Source organism: Capricornis sumatraensis, chromosome 15 (assembly GCF_032405125.1).
Source record: "Capricornis sumatraensis isolate serow.1 chromosome 15, serow.2, whole genome shotgun sequence".
Lineage (NCBI taxonomy): Eukaryota > Metazoa > Chordata > Mammalia > Artiodactyla > Bovidae > Capricornis > Capricornis sumatraensis.
The window spans coordinates 28433773-28460554 of NC_091083.1; the positions used below are offsets into that span (position 1 = coordinate 28433773).

Sequence of the window (26782 nt, forward strand, 5' to 3'; positions counted from 1 at the left end):
TGGGGAAATGAAAAGAATGTGTCACTATCTGTCATCCAGGGTGATAAAAACATAAATCTGTGTAAAATTAGGATGGTGTTGATGTAATACTCATTTGGGAGTGGTACTGAGATCAGCAAAGTTTTTCTTTTGGATAAGATATGCTGGGTATTTAAGTTTTTTTTTTAATTTACATGTTTTTGTAATTCACCTAGAACCTTCATACAACATCTTGAAAACCCTCAAATTTATAGTTATAGAAAAGCCAATTTTGACAGAGAGAATTTCTCTAGCCTGGATTTGTTGATGGAAGGCAATAAATATATTAATTATAGTCGTAAAAATCTAGGCAAAGAAATAGAGTTCAAAGGAGATTAAGCATACGACCTGTGGTCATACAGGAATTCAGAAGGGGAGTGAAAATTACAATTCAGACATTCAGTCACTCAGTACCCTATCGGAACCTCTCTTCCCTCCTCCTCACCAAAAACGATCATATCACTTACTATTACATAACCTTGTAAAAGAGAAGGCCAAAATTGTGACTGGAATGCGAAATGTCTATCTTACTATCTTAAGCACACAAATCAGAAAGTTCTGTCCTCTTTGGCAGATTTTTATCCTGAAAGGGCCATCTCTCATCTGGTCACAAAAGAAAGATTCCAGGAAGATGGAAAGAGAATAAACATGAGTTTTGTGTTTCTTTTAAAGCTCTAACCTTCTCATACAACTGGAAAAAAATTTAAAAACAGCAACAGTGACTGACTTGATTATTCAGGACAAAGAAAAATTAAGAATCAGAAAAAGATATTCATTTTTTCTCTTCCAAAGTCCTTAGGAAGTTAAATGCTAAGATTCAAAGGAAATGGACACCTCCTGTGACCATAGAAAGGTGAGGGGTGTGGAATAAATGCTGAGGCTCTTTGAATAGACCAGTGTCACAACTAGAGGGGACTCTGCCAAGATGGGCCTTAAGGGAGCCTGCACCCTGTGTGTCTAAGAAACGACAACTCATCCCCCTTGGTGGGCTGTGAGGGGCTGGTTGGGAAGTGTGTGTCCCTGATAGGATGAGACTTGGAGTCATAAGAATTTCTTCCAGGAGACAAAACCTATCCATCTCCTGGGCTCGAATCCATCCTGCTCCCATCCCCCCAGCCCCCTGCTGACCCACCTTGAGGGTAGGAGAGGATCGTGAGCTTGATTCCACCATGTATCTCATTAAGCCATCCACACTCTGCTGATTTCCAGGCACACTTTGGTCAGTGATGGCGTCTGGCTTCCCACTCAGCACCTGGTTCATTGTCATGCATGCAGTTACCACGTGTATATAACTGGCATCAGTGAACCCAGTTCCCAGGATTGGGTTATGGGTGGGACCAAAATGAAGGTCCCTCTGCTATGTGGAATCGCCTCTCTGCTGCCCCCTGATCAGTCGTGAATTTTAGCCTTAAGTAGCATCAGTGCAGGGCCTCCCAGGTGGCACTAGTGGTAAGGAACCTGCCTCCCAACGCAGGAGACATAAGAGACTTGGGTTCAGTCCCTGGGCTGGGAAGATCCCCTGGAGGAGGGCATGGCAACCACTCCAGTATTCTTGCCTGAGAATCCCAAGGACAGAGGAGCCTGGCAAGCTCCAGCCCATAGGGTCACAAAGAGTTGGACATGACTGAAGCGAGTTAGCACACACACGCATCAATATATTTTCAGGTCCTTTGTTTCCTCAGAGGTTTTTTTTCACTGAAGCTCAGAAAATGCTATTCTGTCTTACATATATGTTAGCAGCTACTTTTAGAAAATCCAAATTAGCAGTTTTCTAGAATAACAAGTATTAGAAAATTTGATTATTTTTCTAAAATAAGATTAATGTTCACTTAAAATATATGTTGCTGTCATTTCCGTATTCTAACATATAGTTGTAGTTTTAGAATACAGTTTTACATTTTTCAATTTTTTCCATTCTTGTAAGTGTGAAATAGCAGAGGAGGAATTTTATCTCCCATTTTGCCTACGTGATTCCTCACCTGTTAATCAGCTTATCTCCACTGGGCGGAACCGGAGGGTTGGCGTGCTTGTATATATGTGGGTAGGCTAGACTCCCTTCTCCTGTAGCCCTAGACACACACACACATACACACACACACTCCTCTCTGTACATTTAGAGTTGCTATTACTGAAACACCTAAACATCCCCACGAACTCAACCCAGGCACATGACAAAAAGTATGTAAAGAATGATTTGCTTGGTAAAAAAGAATTGAGTCTGGACATTTGCTGTTAGCACTCCCACCCACCACCCCATTAACTAGCCAGGTCTCTTCTTCAACTGCAGTTCTAAACTCTTCTGGAAAGCTTAATGACTAAGCTGAAATGCAGTACTGCCGGGGGATAATATAATAACACTGATGGTAGCTATCATGTATCGGCCAAATGCGAGGTTAAGTAGTTTCCATACGTCATATGATGTAATCATCATGATGACCCAGCAAGGTCCGTACCATTGCCATCCCTATTTTACCGATGCGGAAACTGAGCTCAGAGAGGTTAAGAAACTTGCCCAAGGTCACAAAGCCAGTAAGTGGCATAGAATGTCCAGGTGCATTAAAGAATCCATACCTTTTACCACTAGGTGGTAGTCTGCCTGGTAGGTGAAGAACTGTAAGCCCCACCTTCACCCCACAGAGAAGTGAATTCAGGAGTGAATTCTAAGCATTTCAACCAGGACAAAATGCTAAGTAGCTGCTCTGAAAGGATGTTTACAATCATCAACATGGTAAAATTTGCATAATTATGCTGCTAAATATATACATGTCATTTAAAATATAACTGCCCCAGCTAGTATATTAGCACAATTATGAAGCAACAGGGGAAGAAAGAAGAGAACATTCTTGGTAGATTTTATTTTGACAAAATAAATGTGAGCACCATGTCAAAGAAAATTTTAAGAATGCCAGAAACAGTTACCAAAGCACAAGAGTACAGTCCACTGCCACACCTATACTGTGGTGCTATTTTAGATATATTTAATCTGTGCCAGTATTTGGTAAAGAAACATCAGCCCCTAAGAGTCTACCTTTTAGAGTTAGGGTCTTATTAAATGCCAAACCAATTTCTGTTGCAACTTCATATTACTAAAAAGCAAATAAATCTGAGGATTTCTTGCATGAAACTCTCAAGTGAAATTTTATATCTAAGATTGACAGCTGCAGAAACACAGGAGGGAGAGTGAGAAATCTGTAGAGAGGCTTTCTTCGGGACACCGCTGGATCGAGATGCTTTTCCGAAGACCACGTTTATGAAATAGCCCAATAACTGCAGGATGTTCAAAATCAGAAAATTTTTCTTTTTCATCTGTACTTAGGAAACTTCCAACAGTAACTTTTTTAAACACGATTTGCTAACAGCTCTGACTTGAAAATGTATTGAAGACAAAGTAATTTCACCTTGATCTTGTACTTAGTCCATGTGCCTTGATTTAATGAATTTGGCATCTCTTTTCTTATAAAGATGATTCCACAAAGCATCTAGTGATGACAAATTATATATAATCGATCTGGAAAACATAGTGTAGAACGTATTTGAGGTAGCATCCTCTTCCTGGGATGGCCATGGACTTCAAGGTAAAAGAGTGGATTACAACTGCTTTGACCTTGATGATAGTACAGTCATCCATGGGGGTTGTTTCTGGGAGCCCGTGGGTACCCAGATCTATAGGTTTCTTATTTGTAGTTCATTCAGCCCTGCCCATCCATGGTTCCATATCTGCAGATTCAGCCAGTCTGCAAAATTCAATCTGCAGTTGGTTGAATCTGAGGAAGCAAAACCTGTGAATATGGAGGGCTGACTCTAATTCTCAAGTCTGAGCTTCTGGAAAGAAAATGACCTTGAGTGATAAGGTGGTTTTACCCAGATGATCTCCCATCATCAAGGACTCCAAGAAGACAGTGGATCCATGTGACTGTGAGGCCCAGTGCCAGGGAGATGGTGTGTGACAGATAACAGGAGGTGTGAGGCTGTCTTCCCAAGGTTATAAAATTTCTTCATTAAACAGCATCATTATCCCTACCCGTGGCACGTAAAACAGCCCTTAAGAATTGTAAAACTCTAAGACATTTATGTTTTGCTATTTTCTATTTATAGTTTGGCTCATATAATGTGAAATATACCAAAATCACACTCAAAATTCAGGGGTGCTCATTGCAAAGTGACTAATAGCTCTCCTTCCAAATGTGTGACAGATTCCTGCTAATATAACGTTTTTCAAGACATGGTAAACTTGAACTGAGATCATATTTTTAACACTTATTCTGCCCTGACAATAGCTAAATTCAATAAAACTAGTTAAGAATGCACTTGGGAGCAAATTTTTGCCTGTCCGGGCATCTGTATGTGGAGAAAAGCTACAAGAAATCCACGGTGATGTCTAAAGCTTCGCAGATTTCCTGCCTTAGAAAGAAAAGGAAAGAAAATGTCTTATGTACAGGAGGAGGCCTGCAGCCTAACTGGTAGCTTGTGTCTGTTCTTAATCATTTTGCCTTACTTTCCATTTTGTGAGCATTGGATATCTTCTTTTTTTTTTTTTACTGGAGTCTAGCTGCTTTACAATGTTGTGTTAGTTTCTGCTTACAGCAGAGTGCATCAACCACAGGCGTACACACATCCCCTCTTCCTTGGGTTTCCCTCCCACTCGGGTCACTGTGGAGCACTCGGCAGAGCTCCCCGTGCTGCCCAGTAGGTTCTCATCAGGTACCCATTTATACATAGCAGCAGTAGTGTATGTATGCCAGCCCAGCTATCACCGTGTTGGTAGCATTGAGGGATAGGACACATCCTTGGTTTACCAGGTGACTTGAGTCAAAGTCTAAATTCAGATTTGTGTCATTTTAAAATGTCCAGTGTCTAGCAGACCTTTGGAGACTTCCTAAACTGTGTATCCTGCTAGAGGGATGAACGATGGAAAAAAGAATGATTTCTTTTTTTTTCCTTTTGAATGTATAGTCAGAGAGGAGCCACGTCAGTTGTCTCCTGAGTATCGGGTTGGCCAAAAAGTTCGTTATCTTATGGAAAAACCTGAACTTTATGGCCAACCCAATAATTAGACTTGGGATCTTCCCAGAGCAGGGTTTCTTCATGTCTGCACACTTGATATTTTGGGCCTGACCTGTGCATTCTGAAATGTTTGTCAGCAGCTCCAGCCTTCCCCCATCCCGCCCACTGCCCGGCAGTATCAGAGTCCCCTGACATGCTGCCCAGTCAGGAAAACCAAAGATGTCTCCAGAAGCTGGCAAATCCAAACCAAGGATCTTGCCAATTATTACTTCAGTTCTACCCTTACCTCTTGGTAAAGCAGCTTCATTATTGTTAGAACTTGCTGTTGTCACCTTGATTCAGTCAACCTGTGGTCAACCGTTTACTGAGAGGCAGTATCGTCATGTTTACGAATGTGATCTCCAAAGCTAGGTAACCTGAGTTCGAGTCCCTGTTCTGACACTTGCTAGCAGTTGGAAGTTGGACAGATCACTGAGTCTTGCTCTGCCTCAATTTGCTCATCTGTAAAATGGAGATAATCATAGCACCTACCTCATACAATGGAACAGTTCATTACAATTAAGTGCCTGTGCCCTCCCTGGCATAGAGTAAATGCTGGAGAGTTCCTGGTTTGAACAAAGTACTCTACTAATGCTACTAAGCCCAAGATTAATATATAGGCGAGATGGCAAGGACGAAAGACTATATCAGAGCAAGCAGGGAGACAATTGTTAAATAGAAGACCAGGAAAAACTTAAAGCAGGTAGGGAGTACAGGAGACAATGAACATAAGCATGCACAACGAATGGAATTAGCTGGGATTAAACATCAAAATGAGAATGTTCAGAGTACCAAAGCCACTTTTAAGTCCCTCTCCGGAGAGTAATGGGGGTTACACATTGACTTGAGTCCAGGAGCTAAGAGACAAGCCAGGATGACAGCATCTTTTTCCAACTGCACCCGAGCGGTATGACTGATGATACGGACACCTAACCAGGTAGCGCTGAAGTTATTAGGTTATCAGATGCCTGTTTTGATGCCTAATGGTGCCTGACCGATTCAGCTGTTGTCTGAATTGCTTTCCCGTGTAGCTCTAATTAGGGATCAATAAATGTTTATTGAGCTTCTCTTTATGTACTTAGCTGGGGACTGCATGCTTTGCAGAAACTTAGATATGTCCCCACCTGCAAGGAATACAAACTGGGAAGATAGTCATAAAACATTAAAAGCATATTATAAGCATGTAAGCTATGCCACAGTTCAGTGCAGGAAGCTTTGGAGTCCCCAGTGCGCGTTAAATAACTGGTTTTTAAGAACAACCGCAACAATAGGATTTCATTCATAGGTGATGCTCAGGGCTGATCTTTTTGTCATCCTAAGAAAGGCAGGGTCTCCCAGTGAAGCACAGAAAAGAGAGGAGGATGTGCAAGTCACTCAGGGGGAAGTGTGTTTCCTTGAGGCTGGAGCTGCAGAGAGGGATTCGCTCCCAGCATCTCCAAGTTCAGCTGGAAAGTCAGGACACGTTTTCCTTGAAAACAATGAGGAACAATGAAGGGACTAATAATACACTGTAGGTTAAAGAGGCTTGCATGGGCCAGCTGGAGATTCAACCACCGTTTATTCCAAGTTCTAAACAATGAAAGTAGAAGGAAACTTTTCAATTACAAGCCTGCCATAATTTGGGGACGGCTTGTACATAATTAATTCCAAAGAAGTGATACAGAGAGTAATTGCTATGAATGCAGAAATGGGAGCACTTCCCTGAACTTTGGCTGGGCTGGATGCTTTCATGAGAATACTGACTGAGATGGGCGCGCATTTAAGGAATTTACATAATGGAATGAAAAGATACCATTTGGAAAGATAGATTGATCTGTATCCAGAATTTGCTGTATCTCTCCCATTATGCTACCAAGAAAAATGACATCTGGATTTGATGTCTTGCCAGTTTCAGATTACAGAGGTGCTGAGAAATTGAATTATGACTTCATTCACAGGAATATAACTTTATGGATAAGTAATATTTGCTAGTCATCCCTTAGACAGCTGAGTTCAGTCAAGAGCTGTCTGGTAAACATGATATTCAACCAACTGACAAATGTCTGAAGACAGCCCTACTCTTACCCCGGGGATACTGTATCAAAAATACCAGTGGAAGGACTGTCGAAAAGCTCTCACAAACCAGTTTCTCAAAAGGGAAAGCCGTCACCTGCCACTAATTAAATGTCATTGAAATGTACCCCTGCATCTCCTTGAATATTCATGAGATGCTGTCAGTCAGATGCCTTAGGTCTGAAACCAGAAACTAAGAACAACCTAAACTCTGTGAGACTCAGTTAAGCCCCTTTCCTTGCCGACTAAAACCTCTTTCTTCAAAGAGAAGAGGAATTCATGTTTAGGTGAACATGTTTAGGTTCAGCCTGGCAAGATTAAAACTCCGTGCAGGTCAGTGTGGCTGCACCCCAGCCTTTCTAAGTAGCCTGATGGCTCAGTGGCTGGGTAATCAATCCGGGGCCGCCATGATGTCCCAACCATCCAGCCTTTCTTAAGAGTAGTTGTCTTGCTGTCTGGTGGAGTTCACAGAGATGACACTTGTCTTTATTTGAATTGGGGACTTTATTGTTCATAAATGAAATGATTCAGAATTATAGCCAGGTAGGTCTAAGCATTAATTCGGAGAAGGCAATGGCACCCCACTCTAGTACTCCTGCCTGGAAAATCCCACGGACGGAGGAGCCTGGTGGGCTGCAGTCCACGGGGTCGCTGAGAGTCTGACATGACTAAGCGACTTCACTTTCACTTTTCACTTTCATGCATTGGAGAAGGAAATGGCAACCGACTCCAGTGTTCTTGTCTGGAGAATCCCAGGGATGGGGGAGCCTGGTAGGCTGCCGTCTCTGGGGTCACACAGAGTCGGACACGACTGAAGCGACTTAGCAGCAGCAGCAGCAGCAAGCGTTAATTTGAACTTCCAAAAATTGTGGGTCTTAAAAAGTCTGTGTTGACTCTTATAGGGTCAATGTGTATTGCCAGTAAACACCTCCTCTCTCTCTGTCTCTGGAGCTGAAGGGACCCAGTCTTTTTTAAAAACCATTAAGAATTTATTGAAGTAGAGTTATTTACAATGTTATGTTGATTTCTGCTCTACAGCAAAGTGATTCATATTCTTTTCCATATAGCTTATCACAGGGCATTGAACACAGTTCCCTGGGCTATACAGCAAGACCCTGTTGTTTAACCATCCTATTTATAATAGTTTGCACCTGCTAATCCCAGACTCCCCTATCCATCCCTCCCCCAGCCCTGCTTTTCTTTGGCAGCCATAAGTGGTCTGTTCTCTACGTCTGTGAGTTCCTTTCTGCTTTGTAGATAAGTTTGTTTGTGTCATATTTTACCAATTATTTGTTTAGCTGCACTGGGTCTTAGCTGCAACACATCGGCTCTTTACTGCCGTGTACAGGATCTTTCCGTGTAGCTTGTGAGATTTTTAGTCACTGAATGTGAACTCTCAGTTGCGGCATGAGGGATCTGGTTCCCTGACCAGGGATCAAACCCGGGCCCCCTGCGTTGGGAGCGTGGAGTCTCAGCCACTGGCTCACCCGGGAAGCCCCTGTGTTGTGTTTTGGATTCCATGTACAAGTGATATCATATGGCATGTCTTTCTCTGTCCTACTTCACTTAGTATGATCATCTCTAGGTCTGTCCATGTTGCTGCAAAAGGAAGTATCTCATTCTTTTTTATAGCTGAGTAATACTCTGTTATACTGTATATGTGCCGTGTCTTCTTTATCCATTCATTGTTGACGGACATTTAGGTTGCTTCTGTGTCTTGGCTATTGTGCGTAGTGCTGTTAGGAACATCGGGGTGCATGTATCTTTTCAAATTAGAGTTTTTGTCTCTTCTGGATGTATGCTCAGGGAGTGGGATTGTTGGATCATATAACAACTCTATACTTAGTTTTCAAAGGAACCTCTGTACTGTTTTCCAAACTGGCTACACCAATTGACACTGCCACTAACAGTGTAGGGTGAAAGGAAATAATCTCTTTTTGCAGACTTTCAGAAGGAGAAACAGGACATTTCTCAAAGGACCAATGATGGCTGCTTCTCGGGTCAAATGCCGTTTTCACTCTCATGCAGCTCAGGGTTTCTTGGTCTTTGTCATGAAGGCCGGGTGTCCTGACTTTTCCAACAAGCACAGGGATCTAAGAAGACAAGAGAGAGAGAAACCCGAGAGAGGCCAAGAACAGGAAATGCTTTCCTCCTTTTCCCTAAGAATCATTATCTTATTTCTTTGGAGTCCACCTTGAGATTTTGCAGATCAAAAGCAAGTACAAAAAAGACACATGCACCCCAGTGTTCACTGCAGCACTGTTCACAATAGCCACACCATGGGCGCAACCTCAGTGGCCAACAGAGGAAGGGGGAAGAAGATGTGGTGCGTATGTGCAATGGAATGTTACTCAGCCATGAAAAGGAATGAAACTGGGCCATTTGCAGAGATGTGGATGGACCTAGAGATTGTCATACAGAGTGAAGTAAGTCAGAAAGAAAAACATCGTATAATATGCAGAATCTAAAAAAATCAGCACAGATGATCTTATTTACAAAGCAGAAATAGAGACGTAGAGAACAAATGTATGGACACCAATGGGGAAAGGAGGGGATCAGGATGAACTGGGAGACTGGGATTGACATATGTACCCTATTGACACTCTCTATAAAATAGATAACAAATGAGAACCTTCCGTACAGCACAGGGACCTCTACTCAGTGGTCTGTGGTGACTAAATGGGAAGAAAATCCAAAAAAGAGGGGAGATCTATCTATCTATCTATCTATCTATCTATCTATATGGCTGATTCATTTTGCTGTACATAAGAACTAACACAACATTGTAAAGCAAATATACAATAAAAAAAAAATTTTTTTTAAAGCAGGTGGGAGTGGGGAGCTTCCTTCCATAGCCCCCTTAGGGTCACTCAAAAGACCATATAGCCTCTGACACTATTCACAGGTGACCATATTCACCCTATAGCCTCTGACACTCATTGGAAGGTCAAATACAGGCCTGTGATCAGGCAGCCAGAATAGGAACAAACGGCTATTCATTCTGGTTTGTACCTGTACCGAAAAAAAAAAAAAAAGATGTCACTTCCAGAGCAGGAATATTAAAAATTGCCCTCAGGTAAGAGAAAGAAAATGCAAAGCGGGTGATTTCATGCAGGGTGGAGGCTTGCCCTGGGGAGCAAGGGCTCTCACTCGGGAAGTGGAGCCTCACCCCAGACAGTGGGTGAGTCACGGGAGGCAGCGGCCCAGAGCCTAGCGCAGAGCCCTGGAGGCGGGGTGGGGGGCAGGAGACCAGCTGTGTTTTCTTACATCTTGCCCTGGGTCCTTGTCGAGCAGGAAGCCTCAGTGTCCTTGTAACCAGGGGATGGCAACTAGGGTTCTAGTCGGCATCCAGATAGCAACAGAACCTCCTCCGGGTCCTGTTGAAATAAAAACGGGTATAGAAGCACCTTGTGAACTGCAAAGTTCTCCATAAATAAGAGACCTTGTGTATGTGGCAGGCTAGGTAGGGGAGTTTGGGGGAGAATGGCTGCCTGTATATGTATGGCTGAGTCCCTCTGCTGCCCACTTGAAAACTATCACAGCAACATTGTTGATCGGCTGTATTCCAGTAGAGCATAAAAAGGTTTTCAAAGAAACACAAGACCTTGTGACCCAACGCAGTGAAGCCATAGCCGCTTTGCACAGAGGAGCATCGCTGTGCGGGCCATTTGGGGACGGTGTGTTCACGAGCTGACCTGGGACTGTGCTCTGGTCTCAGCCAGAGCGGCCCGCCCAGAAAGGAGGTTGTGAAATAGATTAAAGGTGACCTGGAGCGTTTCCAGGTGCAGTGCTGTGCTGGGCAGAGCCCTCTCCCAATGGGTGATCCTGCCACACACAGGCCTGGGTGTGGCTGAGCTTTGCACGGCCTCCGGGCCCGTCACACCTTTTTTTTTTTTTTTCCTTCTTTTTTTCCTTTGCTTCGGTCGAGATCACCAAACCACAATGGAAAGAAAACTGTGGGGGTCTAAAGTAAGTTCCCTCCATCTAGAAAAGTGTGTGAGTCTAGAATTTTGTGTCTGGCAGGATGCGGTTCTTGTTGGGTTAAGAGGGTAAACGAAGGGGGTGCCTCTTTTTAATAAGGGGTGTAAGCCCCTTGAGGGAAGGCAGGCCCTGTTTCCTCTCTGTGCCAAGTTCATTCAGCCTATTACATTCCCTGCCATGAACTCGTTCACTGGCTTCCCGCGTTGGAACTTGCTAGGGCTTTTCCTGACTCTGGACTCCTGTCTTCGCATCTTGGGTATGACCACTTTTTTCATCCAGTACTTGGGCTGAAAGTCTTGGAGTCTTATTGATGTCGTTGGTCACACTCCACACTGGACACCAGAGGATGCTCGCAGATCTGTATCCAAAGATGCCTTGATGCTCCAGCAGCCGTTGCTCTCAACCTCACTGCCCCACGCTGGTCCATTTCGTCTCCTCTCTTCCGCTCCTCAGTCAGTCAGGAGCAAAGTCATCCCCGCGGAGAGACAGCGAGGCTGAGATAGAGGTCAGGACAGTGGAGAGTATGAGAGGAGTCCGCCGGGTAAACAGCAGGAAAATTAAAAGGAACTTCCAGACAGTACTGATGGCAGGGGATGGAGGAGGAAAGGCCAGCATGCAGGCACAGAGCTGGTCTGTGTTACCAAGAGAACAGAAGACAGCCAGAGTTTGTTGTTCTTTGTGTGTGGAGGGGTGGGGCTGTGCCAGTCTTAGTCGTGGCAACAGAATCTCCCATCTTCATTGTGGCGTGTGGGATGTTTTGTGTGTGGAGGGGCGGGGCTGTGCCAGTCTTAGTCGTGGCAACAGAATCTCCCATCTTCATTGTGGCGTGTGGGATGTTTCAGTGGCAGCATGCAGAATCTGCTAGTCGTTACATGTGGAATCTAGTTCCCCAAGCGGGGATGGAACCCAGGCCCCCTGCATTGGAAGCTCAGAGTCTTAGCCACTGGACCACCAGGGAAGTCCCCAAAGATTGCTGTTTTTAAAGACGATTTTGGAGTTTTCAAATCCAGAATGTAAAGTCATACTGAGTAAGGATTTTAAGGTCAGGGGATGTCTGAAGAAGAGTTTGAGGATCTGTGGTGCCAACTTGCTGAAAGGGTTATCAGTGTGGATGCTAAGCTACATAAGGTGATGGTCTGGGGGGTGGCAGACAGGAGGCCAGCTTTCTGCGCTGAAGCGATACGAGGATGTGAGGGAATGTCCTGAATGCTGGTAGGGAACTGAAGGATGAGTAATGCAGAATGCAGAAGCAGGGGGGAGGTGTGGAGGGTCTGGACAGATGATGGACTGCAGTGATAAAGGGAAAGCAGAAGAGCCCTAGTCTCCTTTAGGGCAAGGGAGAGATAGCAGCCTTCAGTGCCAGGGTTGTAGACAGCACCTCTTCGTGACCCTCTGCATGCCCAGTCCTCCTCCTCTAAGGACTGAGGATGCGAACAAAGGTGCACGACGTGATCAGTATCCCTAAGGAGCGTGGAGTGGCGCCCAGACAGTACCAAGACCTCAAAGATACTTACAGGTACTTGCCGTGGTAGCCCCACTCAGATATCACCAACTCCACCAATATCCTCCATAAATCTAGGTGTTTCCTTGAGAATTTAAATTTACTGGGCGTTTTTGGAAGTATGTCTTCAGTTACCGGCCCTTTCACCAAAAGGTTCACATTGGGCAGAAGAACTGAGTTCATGGCTCAGAGTCCTTTATTTAAAGCTTTACCACAAATTCAGATCATTTGAATTCCAGTGCTCTGTTGAACTCATCTAAAAACAGTGTCTTTAATAACTCTTGTATTTTTTCCTCTCATGCCAAAGCATCAGGGCATGAACAAACAAGGGCACAGACTTGCTTTAAACCTGTTCACTCTTCGGTTCTGGAAAACGCTGTTGGCACTGCCAGGATGAAAGGGTTTTAGGTCACTTTGATTGCTCCCAAGGAAAAAAAAGGACTTTGTGAGAGGAAGGTATTGCTTAAGGATGATAATTCCTGATTTACTGCTGGGTGTGTGGTGGCTCACACGGCACCTAGCACGTATTAAGTGCCCAGAAATGTTTGTTGGTGACTCATTGACTATTTATAACTTTCTGAGGGGAGAGAGATAACAAGGAATGAGCAGGAACCAGAAAAAAAAATCATAAAATATTAGAACTAGAAGTGAACAGGGAACCACCTAGTTAGTACTCTCAGAAAAGCCAGCCCTGGTTACTACAGTTGATACTGAGTGTCCTGTACCATCAGGTTCCAAGGTTAGTAGCCGGTTGCCCAGGTGAATGCGGACTGGGAGTGCAGTCACATTAGCTTGGGAGGCTGTTGTCAGCCAGCTCCCAACACTTCTTTTGGATATTTAAAAACATATTCTTAAGGATTCATTATAGGGGAGTTACCAGTGTCATACTCCTGGGTTTTTCATAGCCATTCACTTACCTAGATGCACAATGATAAAGACTTAATTCAGGCTTCATGAGGCCTCGGTCAGTCCAAAGACAAGTCCCCAGTCACAAAACTTGTATGAAGGGATATGCTCATTACCCCCTTTTCTAGACTCTGCAGACAGAGAGCAGACCACGAGCAGTCTGGGTTTTGCTCCATCTTCACAGACAGACATGGGACTTGCAGAAAAAGCTGGTTGTAGCAGCAGGAATTTAATACTGAGATCAGCACTTTCTCTGGATTGGATTTGAATTTTTTATTAATATTATGCTTGGGCCCCGAGAAGATTCATTGAGCCAGGCTGACTTATAACACTAAATGACTAGTTAACCGTACATACTAATCACATAAATATGGTTTATGGAATGAAATAAAGTGGTCTATGAAATCACTTTTAAGCCATCTTTTCAACAGTAATTATACCCACCCTGGAATACCTTAAACCAGCGATATTGGCAAGAATTAGCTTGAGCATCTTTAATATTCTGATGATTATCATACAAAATTGCCACTGCAGTGAAATGACAGGGTTGTTTCAATTTCTCTTCTTCCACTGCATTTCTCTTTCTTCCCCCTTTCACATTTAAAACATACTCCATAACATTTCATCATAGGAGAAGGCTGCCGAAGTTTCCAGTTGCCGTAATTTAGTTAAACCATAAAATTGTTTCCAGATTACCAGCCATGAAATGGAAAGACAATCTTATTTATGAATTTATAAATCAGATAATCTCCTTCAAATGAATCCTGAAACCAGAAACACTTTGATGATTAAACAGGAGGGGAAAAGTTTTCTCATTACCATGTGTCAAAGGAATTGTATTTTTGTAAAGTGGTTTTGGCCGAGACAGTGGAACACGCACGTGCAATCTGCGCAGTGCCTGGGGCACGCACTGTCTGCTGGGCATGGGGAGAGAATCGCTCCCTCCTCAGCCGTCAAGCTCAAGAGTACTGAGCTCTCCACGTTCTGATGGATCTTATCTCCTTCCTGGTGACCCCACTGGTGACCTAGCCTGGAGGAGGCCACCCAAGGAGCTTCCAGTCCTGTCCTCACAGATGCAAACAGAAGGACAAGCATGTGCGTATCTGGACGGAATGCAGGATTTTCGCTCCAAAACATCTAGACCCTCATCCCAGGCAGTTCTGCAGGCTACGTCCACGTCATTTCTAGAAGTCAGGAGAGTGGGGTGCCGTTCAGGGGTTTTCTTTCTCTTCATCCTAAGAGCATTGTCTGGGGTAAGAACAGTGAGAGGCCAAGTACCAGCTGAGCCAAGGAGGATGCCAGAGGCATGCGGGAAGCCCTGTGGGTGCCTCTCGGAGAGGACCCACGTGTGCTGTACCATCCTGCAGTTCTCACCCTGGGGATGAATCTGCTGAATCTGGATGGATTCTGGTGCTTTGTTAGACAGGTCATGATAGCTGGTGACCAAAGAGGGACCAGGGAGAACACTGATGTAGCCCTAATCAGCGCTGTGCCTAGGCCAGCGCTGGGCTCCATCTGCCCTTTCTCTCCCCCGGGGACTCCTGCTCATTCTCTGTAGCTGTGGACTTACCTACATCATCTCCTGATATTATTGTCTCCTGGGGGCAGTTAGCTTGTCACCATGCCTTTGTATCCCACACTGCAGCTTCAAAGAATCCATTAAGCCTCTTCCTAACCAAAAGAATGTCCTGCCACTTTGTAAAGATATATATTTACTTACTTGGCTGCATTGCGTCTTAGCTGAGGCAGGTGCAGCATGCCGACCCTCTGAGTTCTGGCATATGTGATCTAGTTCCCATCTGGCTCTTAGCATATGGGATCTAGTTCCCAGACCAGGGATTGAACTTGGGCCCCCTGTGTTGGGAACACGGAGTCTTAGCCTCTGGACCACCACGGAAGTCCCTGCTTTCCCACTTGAAAAGAAACCCTTTGTATTTGCCTAGGATTGAATAAGAGGGGTAAACTAGTGCCTCTCAAGGTAGTTGAGAGCACCCCTGCTCTAGGCATCACGAGTTTGGCTTCCCGCATTACCATGGGAAGACTGGGGACTCTGAACAATGTCCACCCAGAACGCATGTGTGTGTGCCCCACACGTGGAGACCAGCCACCACCCCATCAGTCCTGAGGCACCTTGCAACTTGGGGTCTGATAAACTTCGGATCTCCAATGGGTATTTATTAATCTGTTTTCTTTCTTTTTCTTTTTATATTTATTAACTGTTTATTTGACTGTGTCGGGGTCGTAGTTGCCGCATGCGGGATCGCCACTGCGCAGATCTTCCGTCACAGCCCATGGACTCCCTAGTTGTGGCGCGTGGGCTTAGTTGCTCCATAGTAGGTGGGATCTTAGCTCCCCAACCAGGGATCAAACCTGCATCCCTTGCATCTGCAAGGTGGATTCCTAACCACTGGACCACGAGGGAAGTCCCTAACCTGCCTTCTTGAGTGGGATTTCTTACTAATTTTTCTCTTTGCCCCATGCACGGCTTTATGACAGACAGGACGCTGAGAACACACATATGACTGAAAATGCTCAACAGCTCAGAGGTTTAAAACACTTGGAACGTCACTCCAGGCAGATGCATATCTCTGCTCACTGCTTGAGAGAGATCCTACTACTAATAATTCCCCCCCACCCGGTCCCACCCCGTGGTGGGTTGACAACCATTAATCCTCCAGACTGCATGACTTACATCCTAGAAACTCAATATTGTGACATATCCATTCATTGTAAACTAAAGAAAAATGCGTGAAATTCTGAAGTCAGAAGCTTATAACTGTGAAATGAATCTCAGTGGTTGCTACTTCACTGAGGGTTATATTCCAAAGGCAAAGTACAAAGCCAGAAAACTGTGAATGAGCAAAATTACTCTTGAAAATCCTCTTACTTGCCTTGAGGTTCAAGATACAGATGGAGCATCTCTTGTGAAGTCCAACATAACCAGTTTTGTTCAAGTGAAAGAACAGACCACCATGGCCTTTTCCATTGGGTACCAGATAAAGTGGTTGGCTTGTATTTAAAAGCCACAGTGTCTGAATGTGCTGTTTGTCGCCCAGGAATCTTCACCATTGCTCACACTCCAAGAGGCCCATGGGACTGAGATGCCCCCCACGCCTAGAGAAGAGTGGGGGTCGCGTCTCTGCCCCGGGCTGGGGCTTGACACTTGCTGGTGAGGGGACGATGGCAGTCCAGGCGTCCACACTGTTCTAGTTCTTCTTCTATTCTCTTGAACTACTGAGCAAGAAGAGCTGGGTTTGTACCGTGACTTGTGTGTTGACTCTGTCCTCAGCACAGGTCGCTCTGTGATGGTGACTGTAATGTGTTGGAAATAACGGTGATAGTTCCGTGACACCGTTGTTGCTCTCACGTACAGAAATGTGAGCCTGTTTCAGAAGCCGAATGAATCGTATGTAGCCTTGGAGAGCCTTGAACAGAGAGGCGTAGTATCTGTGCATGATTTAAAAACTGAGGAGAGTTTTCATTCGTGTCTTGAGATAACCAAGTTGGTGGGGGTAATTGTTTTCCTGCTGGATCCGTAAAAGCCTTCAGATTCCTATGGCATCGATTTGAGGACTCTCTTCCCTCTAGTGTGAAGACATTGATTTCAGTCACACTTTCCTGTGCTGTCAACAGTTACTTGTGTACTCTTGGGCTGTGCAGCAGGTCCCACTCCGGGCACCACGATGAGGGTCTCCATCATTCACACCAAAATTGGCAGCCTTGGAAGGAGCACAGCTTGAAAGTGTGTGTTCCTGGCCCACTCCCTCCCCTGACTGGCCTGGGACCCCTCTTGTGCAGAGGACAAATAGCAAAAGCAGGGCAGGAAGGCTCAAAAGCACAAAGATGTGCAAAGAGAATTATTTCCAAGGGAGAAGCTTTTCTGTTTTCCATGAGGCCTCTGCCAGTCTCTCCGGGTCTTTTTAGTAAGATCATTGAGTTAATACTCGTCTCTGACCATCAGATCTCAAACTCAAACTCGGCAGGGATTTGCAGGCTCATTTGTTTCTCCAAGCCAGGTGGGGCTGAACTTTGGAGGCCTGCTCAGTGAAAGTGGAACCTTTTATCACCCTCAGATGATCACTGCCCTCGACAAACCAGTCTGAAAGTCAACACGGCTTTAACAAACAATTCTCTTGTTTTACAGAGAGAGAATGCAAGCCATGGAGAAACAGATTGCCAGTTTAACTGGCCTTGTTCAGTCTGCGCTTTTTAAAGGGCCCCTTACAAGTAATAGCAAAGATGCCTCTAGGTAAAAAGAAGAAAGCAAACCCATTCAAAATTAATTCAATCTGTTTCTCTTTAATGATTAAGATCATGCATTCATTCCAATCGTTTTCTTGTAATCATTTCAAGGCTGAAAATACCCACGTCTCTATGAATCATGGTTTGTTTGTCTGTCTGTCTTTCCAGCAATTCTTGGCCGAAGGTACCACTTTGGCCCAAGAAGGGTAAATGGGCTTCCCAGTGCATGTGGCTTTGTGGACACTGCGCAGTGCCTGCCACCGCCCCCTGCACACCTCCACATCCTCCATCATCCAAAAGTCATGAGTGCGCCTCCGCTGCACACCTGGGAAGCCTTTTCCATTCTGGCCAATATTGGTGCTGATGCGGGAATACCTTCATTGCTTGATACCATCACTAGCTGCCGCTGATTGCTTGGAATAGTGAATGGAAGCGGGGAAGAGAAGCATTTTGGAAACTGCAGAGCTGACTCTCTTTTTTCTTTCCTTCAGTGAGAAAATGATGAAAACCACAGCCAGTAAGAACCAAACAGATGGTACAGGTAAGCGTTCTTCAGTCTCACAGGAGGTCTGGGAGCTGTCTTTGACATATTAACCTCTCCCTATGTCACCTGTGTGATTAATTCGAGGTGGGGTTTGGGACTAAGCCGTTCGTCCTCTCCCTTCTGTCTTCAGTTATTCACTTCCTCATTCATTTATTCATTGAGGAGGTTCTTACTCAACAAACACTTATGTGCCTGGTACTGGGTAAGGACAGTGGGCACCCTAGAACAGGGCTGCCTACCCACTAACCCAATGCAGAAAATGGATCTGGGACAGGTCATTGTATGTATGAAAAGTGAAAGTGAAAGTCGCTCAGTCGTGTCCAACTCTTTGCCACCCCATGGCCTATACAGTCCATGGAGTTCTCCAGGCCAGAATACTGGAGTGGGTAGCCTTTCCCTTCTCCAGCAGATCTTCCCAACCCAGGGATTGAACCCAGGTCTCCTGCATTGCAGGCAGATTCTTTACTAGCTGAGCCACCAGGGAAGCTCAAGAATCAAACCAGGGTCTAAACGTTAAGAAAAAGGGCAGGACGTAGAGACAAGAACCAACAAAAACACAATGGTCCAGAACCTATGGGATGACATACCATCCGTTATCGCTTTCATCCTTGGTTTATATCCCTCAGGACAGGGCAGCTGGATGGTACTTGGCATCATGAGTTTCCCAACAAAAAATAATGGAAAGCTGATACATAAAATTCAGACTCTTAAAAAAAACAAACAACTTTTTTTTTTAATTAAGAGAATATCATTGGCTTCATAATTGGCTTGATATAATTACGTAGGCTCGTCCACTGGATACTCAACAAAGTAAATTTTAAAAAGCAGGATGAATGTTTAACCATCAGGGCTAGACTTGACCAAGGCCATTTCTCTGGGGAAGTAACACAAACTGAAGCCAAAAGGATGAGGAGGGAAGGGGAGAGACACCCAGGTAGAGACCAAAGCATCTACAGGTGCTGTGGTGAGAAATTTAGATATTATTCTAAATGCACAGGGAAGGCAGTATAAGGTTCTGCACTGGGGAAGGGCCTCAGCACAGCAGCAGGATGTGACTAGATGAGAAAGCAGAATGAGCTGATAGGGAGCCCGCAGGGGTCGAGGCAGGAGAAGGTGTACTTGGAACAAGGTCTGCTTTTGAATGCCAGCACTCCCCCCAAAGGCCTGACCCTAGTATCTCAGACGGTAAAGAATCTGCCTGCAGTGCAGGAGACCCAGGTTCAGTCCCTCGGTCGGGAAGATCCCCTGGAAATGAGAATGGTTACCCACTCCAGTATTCTTGCCTGAAGAATCCCACAGTCTATGGGGTCACAAAGAGTTGGACACGACTGAGCGACTAACACTTTCACTTCCCCGAAAAAGGCCCGAGTTATATCCCCTGTTGACTTCACTAGTGTCCGGGTATATATATGTATTTTTATAATATAAAATGTGCATTTCTGGTGGTCTGGCCTCATTTGATCTTTTTTTTCAATATTTACTTACTCATTAGTTTGGCTGCACCAGGTCTCAGCTGTGGTGCGTGGGATCTTTTTAGTTGCAGTATGTAGGAGCTCTTAGTTGCAGCATGTGGGATCTAGTTCCCTGACCACGGATTGAACCTGGGTCCCCTGCATTGGCAGCACAGAGTCTTAGCCACTGGGCCGCCAGGGAAGTCCCTGCCCATGTATACTTGATAGCCATCTTATCCTGCAGACTCAAGGTGGGCCTCTCTCAAGAATATGATGTCTTCCTTTCCCTTGGGTTAGAAATAGACATCATTACCAGGGACACATTTGGCTGGTAAATTACTCAAGGAGCACACTGCACGCTGGCTGAAACCCCTAACTGGGGGAAAGCCACAGGTGGCGTTAGTGCCACATGGCAGAATGGACAGAACTGGGGCCTTATGTTGAGATGTCTGCTGGTCCTGATTCCGCCCTAGCCGAGTTCAGGCTCTTCAGCTCTGAGGCCAGCAGGGCTGCTCTTCTTCGAGCCTTCCCAGTCCTCACGGGATTGGTTGGTTTCCTTAGAAATCAACCAATCACCTTGACCACAGCCAGAGAATTGTTTTGTGGCTGCTGCTGAGCTTGTCTTCAGAGCACCTGCCAGTTTGCTTGGGAGATATTTATTCACTTATTTTCTGATTATGAACCTATGTGGGGGGAAAGGCACCAACTGACCTTGCAGAAACGGAAAGCAGAAGGATGGGTGCCTGTGGGTGGGGGACATAGAAGATGTCAAAAAGGACCAGCTTCCAGTTAGAGGATGAGTAAGTTCTAACGTACAGTGTGGTGATTGTAGATAAAAGTATTGAACTGGACCCTTGAAAGTTGCCAAGAGAACAGATCTTAAATGTTCTCACCCCAAGAAAGACATGGTAATTATGTGACAGGATGAACGTTTTTGATAGGTAATTATCCTATGGCCATATGTTACGTGTATCAAATCGACACATCGCGTACCTTAAAGTTACACAGTATTGTATGTCTGTTGTATCTAATAGAGTCGGGGTGCTACCATTAAACAGGCACCCAAACATTCTGTTCCTCTGGCTTCTATTCTAGAAATGATCAATACCCAATACCACTGTAATCAATGTGCACGTGCTCTGTTGTATCCTTCTTTATTGCATTTCCCTTTTGGGGGGGGGGTGTGTGTTAGTCACTCAGTTGGAGGGTGGGCTGTGGGAGGGGTGTGTGTGTGTGTTAGCCACTCAGTAGTGTCTGACTCACAACTCCAAGGACTCTGGCCTGCCAGGCTCCTCTGTCCGTGGAATTTTACAGGCAGGAATGAGTGGGTTGCCAGTTCCTCCACCAGAGGATCTTCCCGACCCTGGGATCAAACCTGCGTCTCTTGGCATTGGCAGGCAGATTCTTTTACCACCATGCCACTGGGATGAAATGAGAAAGGAAGCATTGAGTGAGTGTTTCCTATGTACCAGAAAATATTTATTCTGAGTGCGTTTCTATGCCTGAACGTGTTAACCCTTGACGCCGCTTCGTGGGATAGACACACACGTGTTCCAGATGAGGGAACTGAACACACATTCACACACACGTGACGGACATCAGTGTGCCCCACCAGCCTGTCCTGATGTCTCATCCTTTTGTGTTAAGGTGCCCCAGTCCCTTTCAAGAAAGGTTGTTTCATGTCTTTGTTTTGAAAATTTTTGCCAATGTCTTTTTTGAAGCATGAGGGAAGGAGCAGGTGTAATCTCCTCAGAATGCATTTCCCAAAGTGGAATCAATAAGTCCAAAGGGACAAACAGCTGAGGAGCGCTGGCGACACGCTGCCAGCTTTCTCTTCTGAAAGGCCGAGCCAATTTGCAGTGCCATCGGCAACACGCACATGGCTTTGCTCCCCTGGGTCTCTGCAGAGTTTGGCCTTTCTCATTGTGATGTGTCAGGGCTACCCTTGGTCCACAGGGCTTTCGTTGCCATAGCAGCCTTGTATGGTGTACAAAAATATATTAATTCTTCCGGAATCCTAGGAGGTCAGCGACAAGACAGGAAGTGTTATCCCTGTTCTGTAGACAAGTACATGGAATTATGTAGTGAGTCAAGGAGCTCACTGGGTCAAGGGTACCTGGAAAAGGGAAACCCAGACTTCCTGTTACTTTAGGAATATCTGGTTTACCATGGGTATAAAAGAACAGAAGGAACCTCCCATTTCAAAGTCATAACCTGTGTTTTATAGTGTATTATATTGTTTAAGCACATAACCCTGTAGGGAAGATGTTAGCCTTGGAGCTAGTAAGATTCTCAGCCAGTCTGGCCAACCCTAAACCCAGGTTCTTCCTGTTACAACAGTCCACAGTAAGATACACCTCAAGGGAACTTCCCTGGTGGTCCAGTGGCTAAGACTCCACGCTCCCAGTGCTGGGGGCCCTTGTTCAATCCCCGGTCGAGGAACTAGATCCCACATGCCACAGCCTAAGAGCCAGCACAGCCGAATAAATTAAATAAAAAAAAGATTCTCAGCCAGTCTGGCCAACCCCTAAACCCAGGTTCTTGCTGTTACAACAGTCCACATTAGGATACACCTTGGCTGAAGTAGATTACCTAAGAGCCGACTTGGTAAGAGGAAGAGGAGGCTGTTGCCTGGAAAAGGCTGGGTGTATAGAAGGGAGAGGCCGAGAATGACCTGCACGCTGACCATCCTCTGCAGACTAGAATGTGACCATCCCGCATGTCGGTTCAGAGAGTGGATCCCAGGTCCTGAGACTCTAATCTGAAGGGGGAACTCATTCACCACTTGGAGTCCCCACCCACCAGACCCAGCTCCAGCCGTAGACTTCAGGGCAGTTGCTTGTAGCTCTCAGCCTGTCACCGCTGCCACTCCAGGTGGGGACGGACGTCCAGCAGGGGCTCTTCCCGCTCACCGCTCACTCTGCCCAGAGACATAATCATTACAGCCCAACAACCGCAGTGGGGGCCCTTTGTGCCAGAAATTGGGTGGAGCAGTCCATGTGTCTTAATTCCATCATCCTGCACAATCACCCTTATACCCATTTTACAGATGAGGAAACTGATAGGGAGAGACACAACTAGGATGTGGATACTGAGAGTGATTTCTGGGTTTCTGGTTTAAATACTTGAGTGGTTCATAGGACCACTGGCTAAAATTAGTTCAAGAGAGACAGAAAGAGGTTTGGGAGGAGAAACAGGTGGAAATAATGAATTTGACCTGCTTTTGGAAAGGTCCCAAAGTGACATTAAGGGCTGGGGATGTGGCTGAATCATGTGCTGGAGGCAGAGGTGTGGGGGACCTTGGCGGGTGGTGGTCATGGAAGTGACCTTGAAACCATGACCAGTGAGAAGAGAAGCAGGCCAGGATGCAGAAGGCTGGCTGAGGAAGAAATTAGGAAAGAGGCTGACCAGGACGGGGCAGGGAAGAAGACGAGGGCAAGGAAAGTTTCAAAGTTCTGAGAAAAGAAGTGACTGACAGAGGCCAGCGTCACATCAGGGTGCTGCCGCGGCAACCCAGTCTGTTGGATTGACAGCTGACCACTGGCCACCGTATTTTTATTTTATTATTTGTTTGTGTTTGGTTGCGCTGGGTCCCCGTTGCTGCGCATGGGCTTTCTCTGGTTGCAGTGAACGGGAGCTGCTCCTCGTTGCAGTGGGAGGGCTGCTCGTTGCGGTGGCCTCTCTTGCTGTAGAGCAAGGCTCTAGGGCACGCAAGCCCAGTTCATTGTGGTGCATAGCCTTTGTCACCCCGCAGCACGAGGGGTCTCTCCAGACCAGGGATTGAACCCCGGCAGGTGGGTTCTTAACCATTGAACCGCCAGGGAAGTCCCACTGGCCATTTTATAAAGGGTCAATGCAATGAATGATGGAGTTATAGAAGCCAGGTTTAGTGGATTGAGAGGTTAGAGACGAGGAAGCTGTATAAATGAGCATGAGAAATTCGGTTCTGGAGGTATCTTTAAAGCCAGGTACCAGGGTTCGGCTCTCACAGACGGCGGTAAGCTTGGGCCTGTCCTCCGTGGAGGACGGCAGTGAGGTGCACTGGCGCCCTCCGAATAGAAGAGAAGCAGATCGTGGAAGGAACGTGTGTCTTCGTTTGGCTGAGGAACTCAGGACAGTTCTCATTACGGAACAGGAGTAACTGGCTGTCGTGCAGTGTCGTTTCTGTTGGAGAAACACCTGGAGGATGTCGTCGTCATCATTTGTACCAGTGAGGTCGTGTGGTGTGTGTGCGTGTACACGTGCACCTTTGCTTGAGGATACGGAGTGAGATCAAGTGACTTGACTGATTTAAAGACTCCCAATTCATTGTCTTCCCTTTAGAATACTTGGTCTCAGAGGCACTGTGTTAACTTGGTCAAGCTGTTATTGTTGGAAATGTTACTGAATGTCCTGTCGCTGAAGACCTTCACAGTTAGAGAGCACTCTCTGGAGCAGCTGCAGAGATAGCAAGTCTTGCTCTTCTGTAGAGCTGTTTATTGGTTCGGCTGCGCCAGGGCTTAGTTGCGGCACGCAGGATCTTCGATCTTCACTGTGACACGCGAGCTCTTAGTTGCGTGGCACGTGGGGATCTAGTTCCCTGACCAGCGGTCGAGCCCGGGCCCCATACATTGGGAGCGGAGTCTTAACCACTGCACCCCCAGGGAAGTTCCCTATCTTGCTCTTTCAAGGGGGATTTTCTGTCTGGAGGGGAAGTGGTCAAAAGTCAGCCCAACTTTTGTTGGTGATGACATGAGGGACCATTTGGGCTCATAAAGGTAACGGGAAGCTCACCGTCAGTCTAATGGGGCTCCTTTGTAAATTCTTAAAAAGCTTCCCATCTGTTCTCCTGACTCCCCAAGAGGGCCGTGAGAGCTGGGAGACCAGTTCTGTTGGGACAGGCAGGCAGGGATGAGGAATGTGGTGCTCCATCAGCTCTGCACCGGCATTGCTGAGGCCAAGCAAGTAGGAGGACACTTTGGAGGCACCTCCATGCCCACTGGCACACCGCCCATGGCCGCCGCTCGTAGAGGTTTGTGGGGCAGTGTGTCCTGCGGAAGGAGGGGCCGCTGTGCTGTAAGCACCCCAGGCACACAGGGCAGCAAGAGGGCTCTGCCGTGCACAGCCAGCCTGGGCTGTGGCAAACCTTCTACTTTGTCCCTTCCAGGAAGGAGGACTGAACAGCCTCTTCAGGGGTGTGTGTGTGTGGGGGGGGGGTGTGGGGGTGTGTGTGTGTGGGTGTGTGTGTTGTGGATTCCTTGTCTACGTGAAGCCTGTCCCACGGAACTGCATTGTCACATAAAGGAAGTAGCGTAGCATCTCCTTTTGATTCCCACACCTTCTGATCCTGTGAGTGTTACTGGGGATCCTTTGCGGGTCACTTTGGTTTTTATTGGTCGTGCCACTCAGCATGTGGCATCTTAGTTCCCTGACCAGGGATTGAACTCTCGCACCCTGCATTGCAACCTTGGAGTCTTAATCCCTGGACCACCAAGGAAGTCCCTTGGGGGCATTTTTAAGGCAAACTTGCTCAAATCAGGCCCTTCCCAGATGCACTTAGGAACTGCAAGAGGATGATTTAAGTTGGACTCAGGGAGCAAAAAATTATGGCAGTGGCAAAACTGTTCAGGAAGGGTTTCTCTCTGTTGCCTTTTTTCGGTTCTTCTCCCAAAGAATACTAGCATGCCTGATTTCCTCACTAAAGGAGATGTGTGCAGAGGGCCTGCTGCTTTTAGTCAGGAGATTCCAAGGGACTTGGGAGAGTACCCAGTCCTTATTAGCTTTCCCTTGGTGACTGGCCAAATCTCTGCCCAGAACTAAGTGGGTCTTCTTGGGGTCTATCTGCCCACAGGGAACAGTCACATGACTACCCTGTGTTAGGATCCAGAAGTCTAAATTATTAATATTTTTTCTATTATAAAATTGTAGGAACTTCCCTGATGGTCCGGTGGTTAGGACCCTGTGCATCCATTGCTGGGGGGGGGGGGGGCATTGGTTCAATACCTGGTCAGGGAACTAAGATCCCACATGCCCCATGGTGAGGCTAATAAATAAACAAGATACACAGACAGCTGGCTTCTTGAATATGGCATCATGCTCCACCTACCGCCTTGCAGTCTCCCTTACAACACCAGACTTGTAGAACATGACTTCTCCAGACTCCGTACTATAACAATGGATGCATGTTCCCTAATTTATTTACACCCAATTCCCCCCTTTTTGCCCTTTAGTGAGCCAATATCGTTTTAAAGTTTTTTTTTTCCCCCCCACAATGAGGGAATGGGCATTTTCTGTGTTGGGATGGGACTTGCAGCTTTGATTGCCCCTTCCTGGCATCTCAGGGGCTTTGCTGCTCTTTTTTCCTAGGAACGCCCCAGGTTTCCGGTGGGAAGACTCTCGGCGCCATGGATTCCTCGGGGCCGCCCGGCCAGCCCGCGCCCGCCAGCGCCTCCGCGGTCCACGCGAGCCTGCTCGACATGAGGCGGAGCGTGGCCGAGCTCAGGCTCCAGCTGCGGCAGATGCGACAGCTCCAGGTACGGCCCGCGTTCCCGGGGACGGTGTCCTCGGACACAGGCTCCCGCCGCCTCCCGCACCCCTGGCCCCACAGCATCTTCCCGGTGGCGTTCTCTGCAGCAGCCTTTGGTAGGGATGACAGCGCCAGGGTGCAGGCGCCGTGACACCCTGGGCTCCTCTCTCACACACATCATCTTGGTCTAGAGCCTTCCGCCGCAACGACCGTCTGTAGCCACTTTAAGCTGCGCGTGCTTCTTACACATGAAAAAACCATTAAGCATCTGTTGTTGCTTTTTTCTTCCTTTTTTTTTTTTTGAGGAGAGATGGAAGCAGAGGAGCCCCGTGGTGGAGCGTTCTCACAGCCAGTTACGACTTCCTGCTTCCTAGGGTTTGGCTTTTGCGCTTCCCCCATGAGCACGTGCGGAAGTGCTGCCGGCAGCTCAGGGTTTTTGCAAGGAAAAAAAAAAAAAACACCTTTGTATTCAGAACTAGGAGTTTAAGAGGGTGAATTCATAAGGAAAAGGAGCCATCCTGGATGGTTTGAGAAAAACA

General features: G+C 46.4%; 1 protein-coding gene across 8 annotated transcripts in view; it reads left to right on the plus strand.

Annotated features, from left to right (window-relative positions):
* The window catches only part of KIAA1217 (KIAA1217 ortholog), a 444607-nt gene that overhangs the window by 372247 nt on the left and 45578 nt on the right, over positions 1-26782 (plus strand). For 4 of the 8 annotated variants that reach the window (XM_068987631.1, XM_068987629.1, XM_068987632.1 and 1 more), the window contains exons 7-9: positions 17646-17750; positions 18235-18284; positions 26084-26250. In XM_068987631.1, the coding sequence (XP_068843732.1) occupies positions 17646-17750; positions 18235-18284; positions 26084-26250 (322 nt within the window). The remainder of the gene's footprint in view (positions 1-17645; positions 17751-18234; positions 18285-26083; positions 26251-26782) is intronic. The other 4 variants (XM_068987630.1, XM_068987635.1, XM_068987634.1 and 1 more) reach the window with 1 other exon arrangement.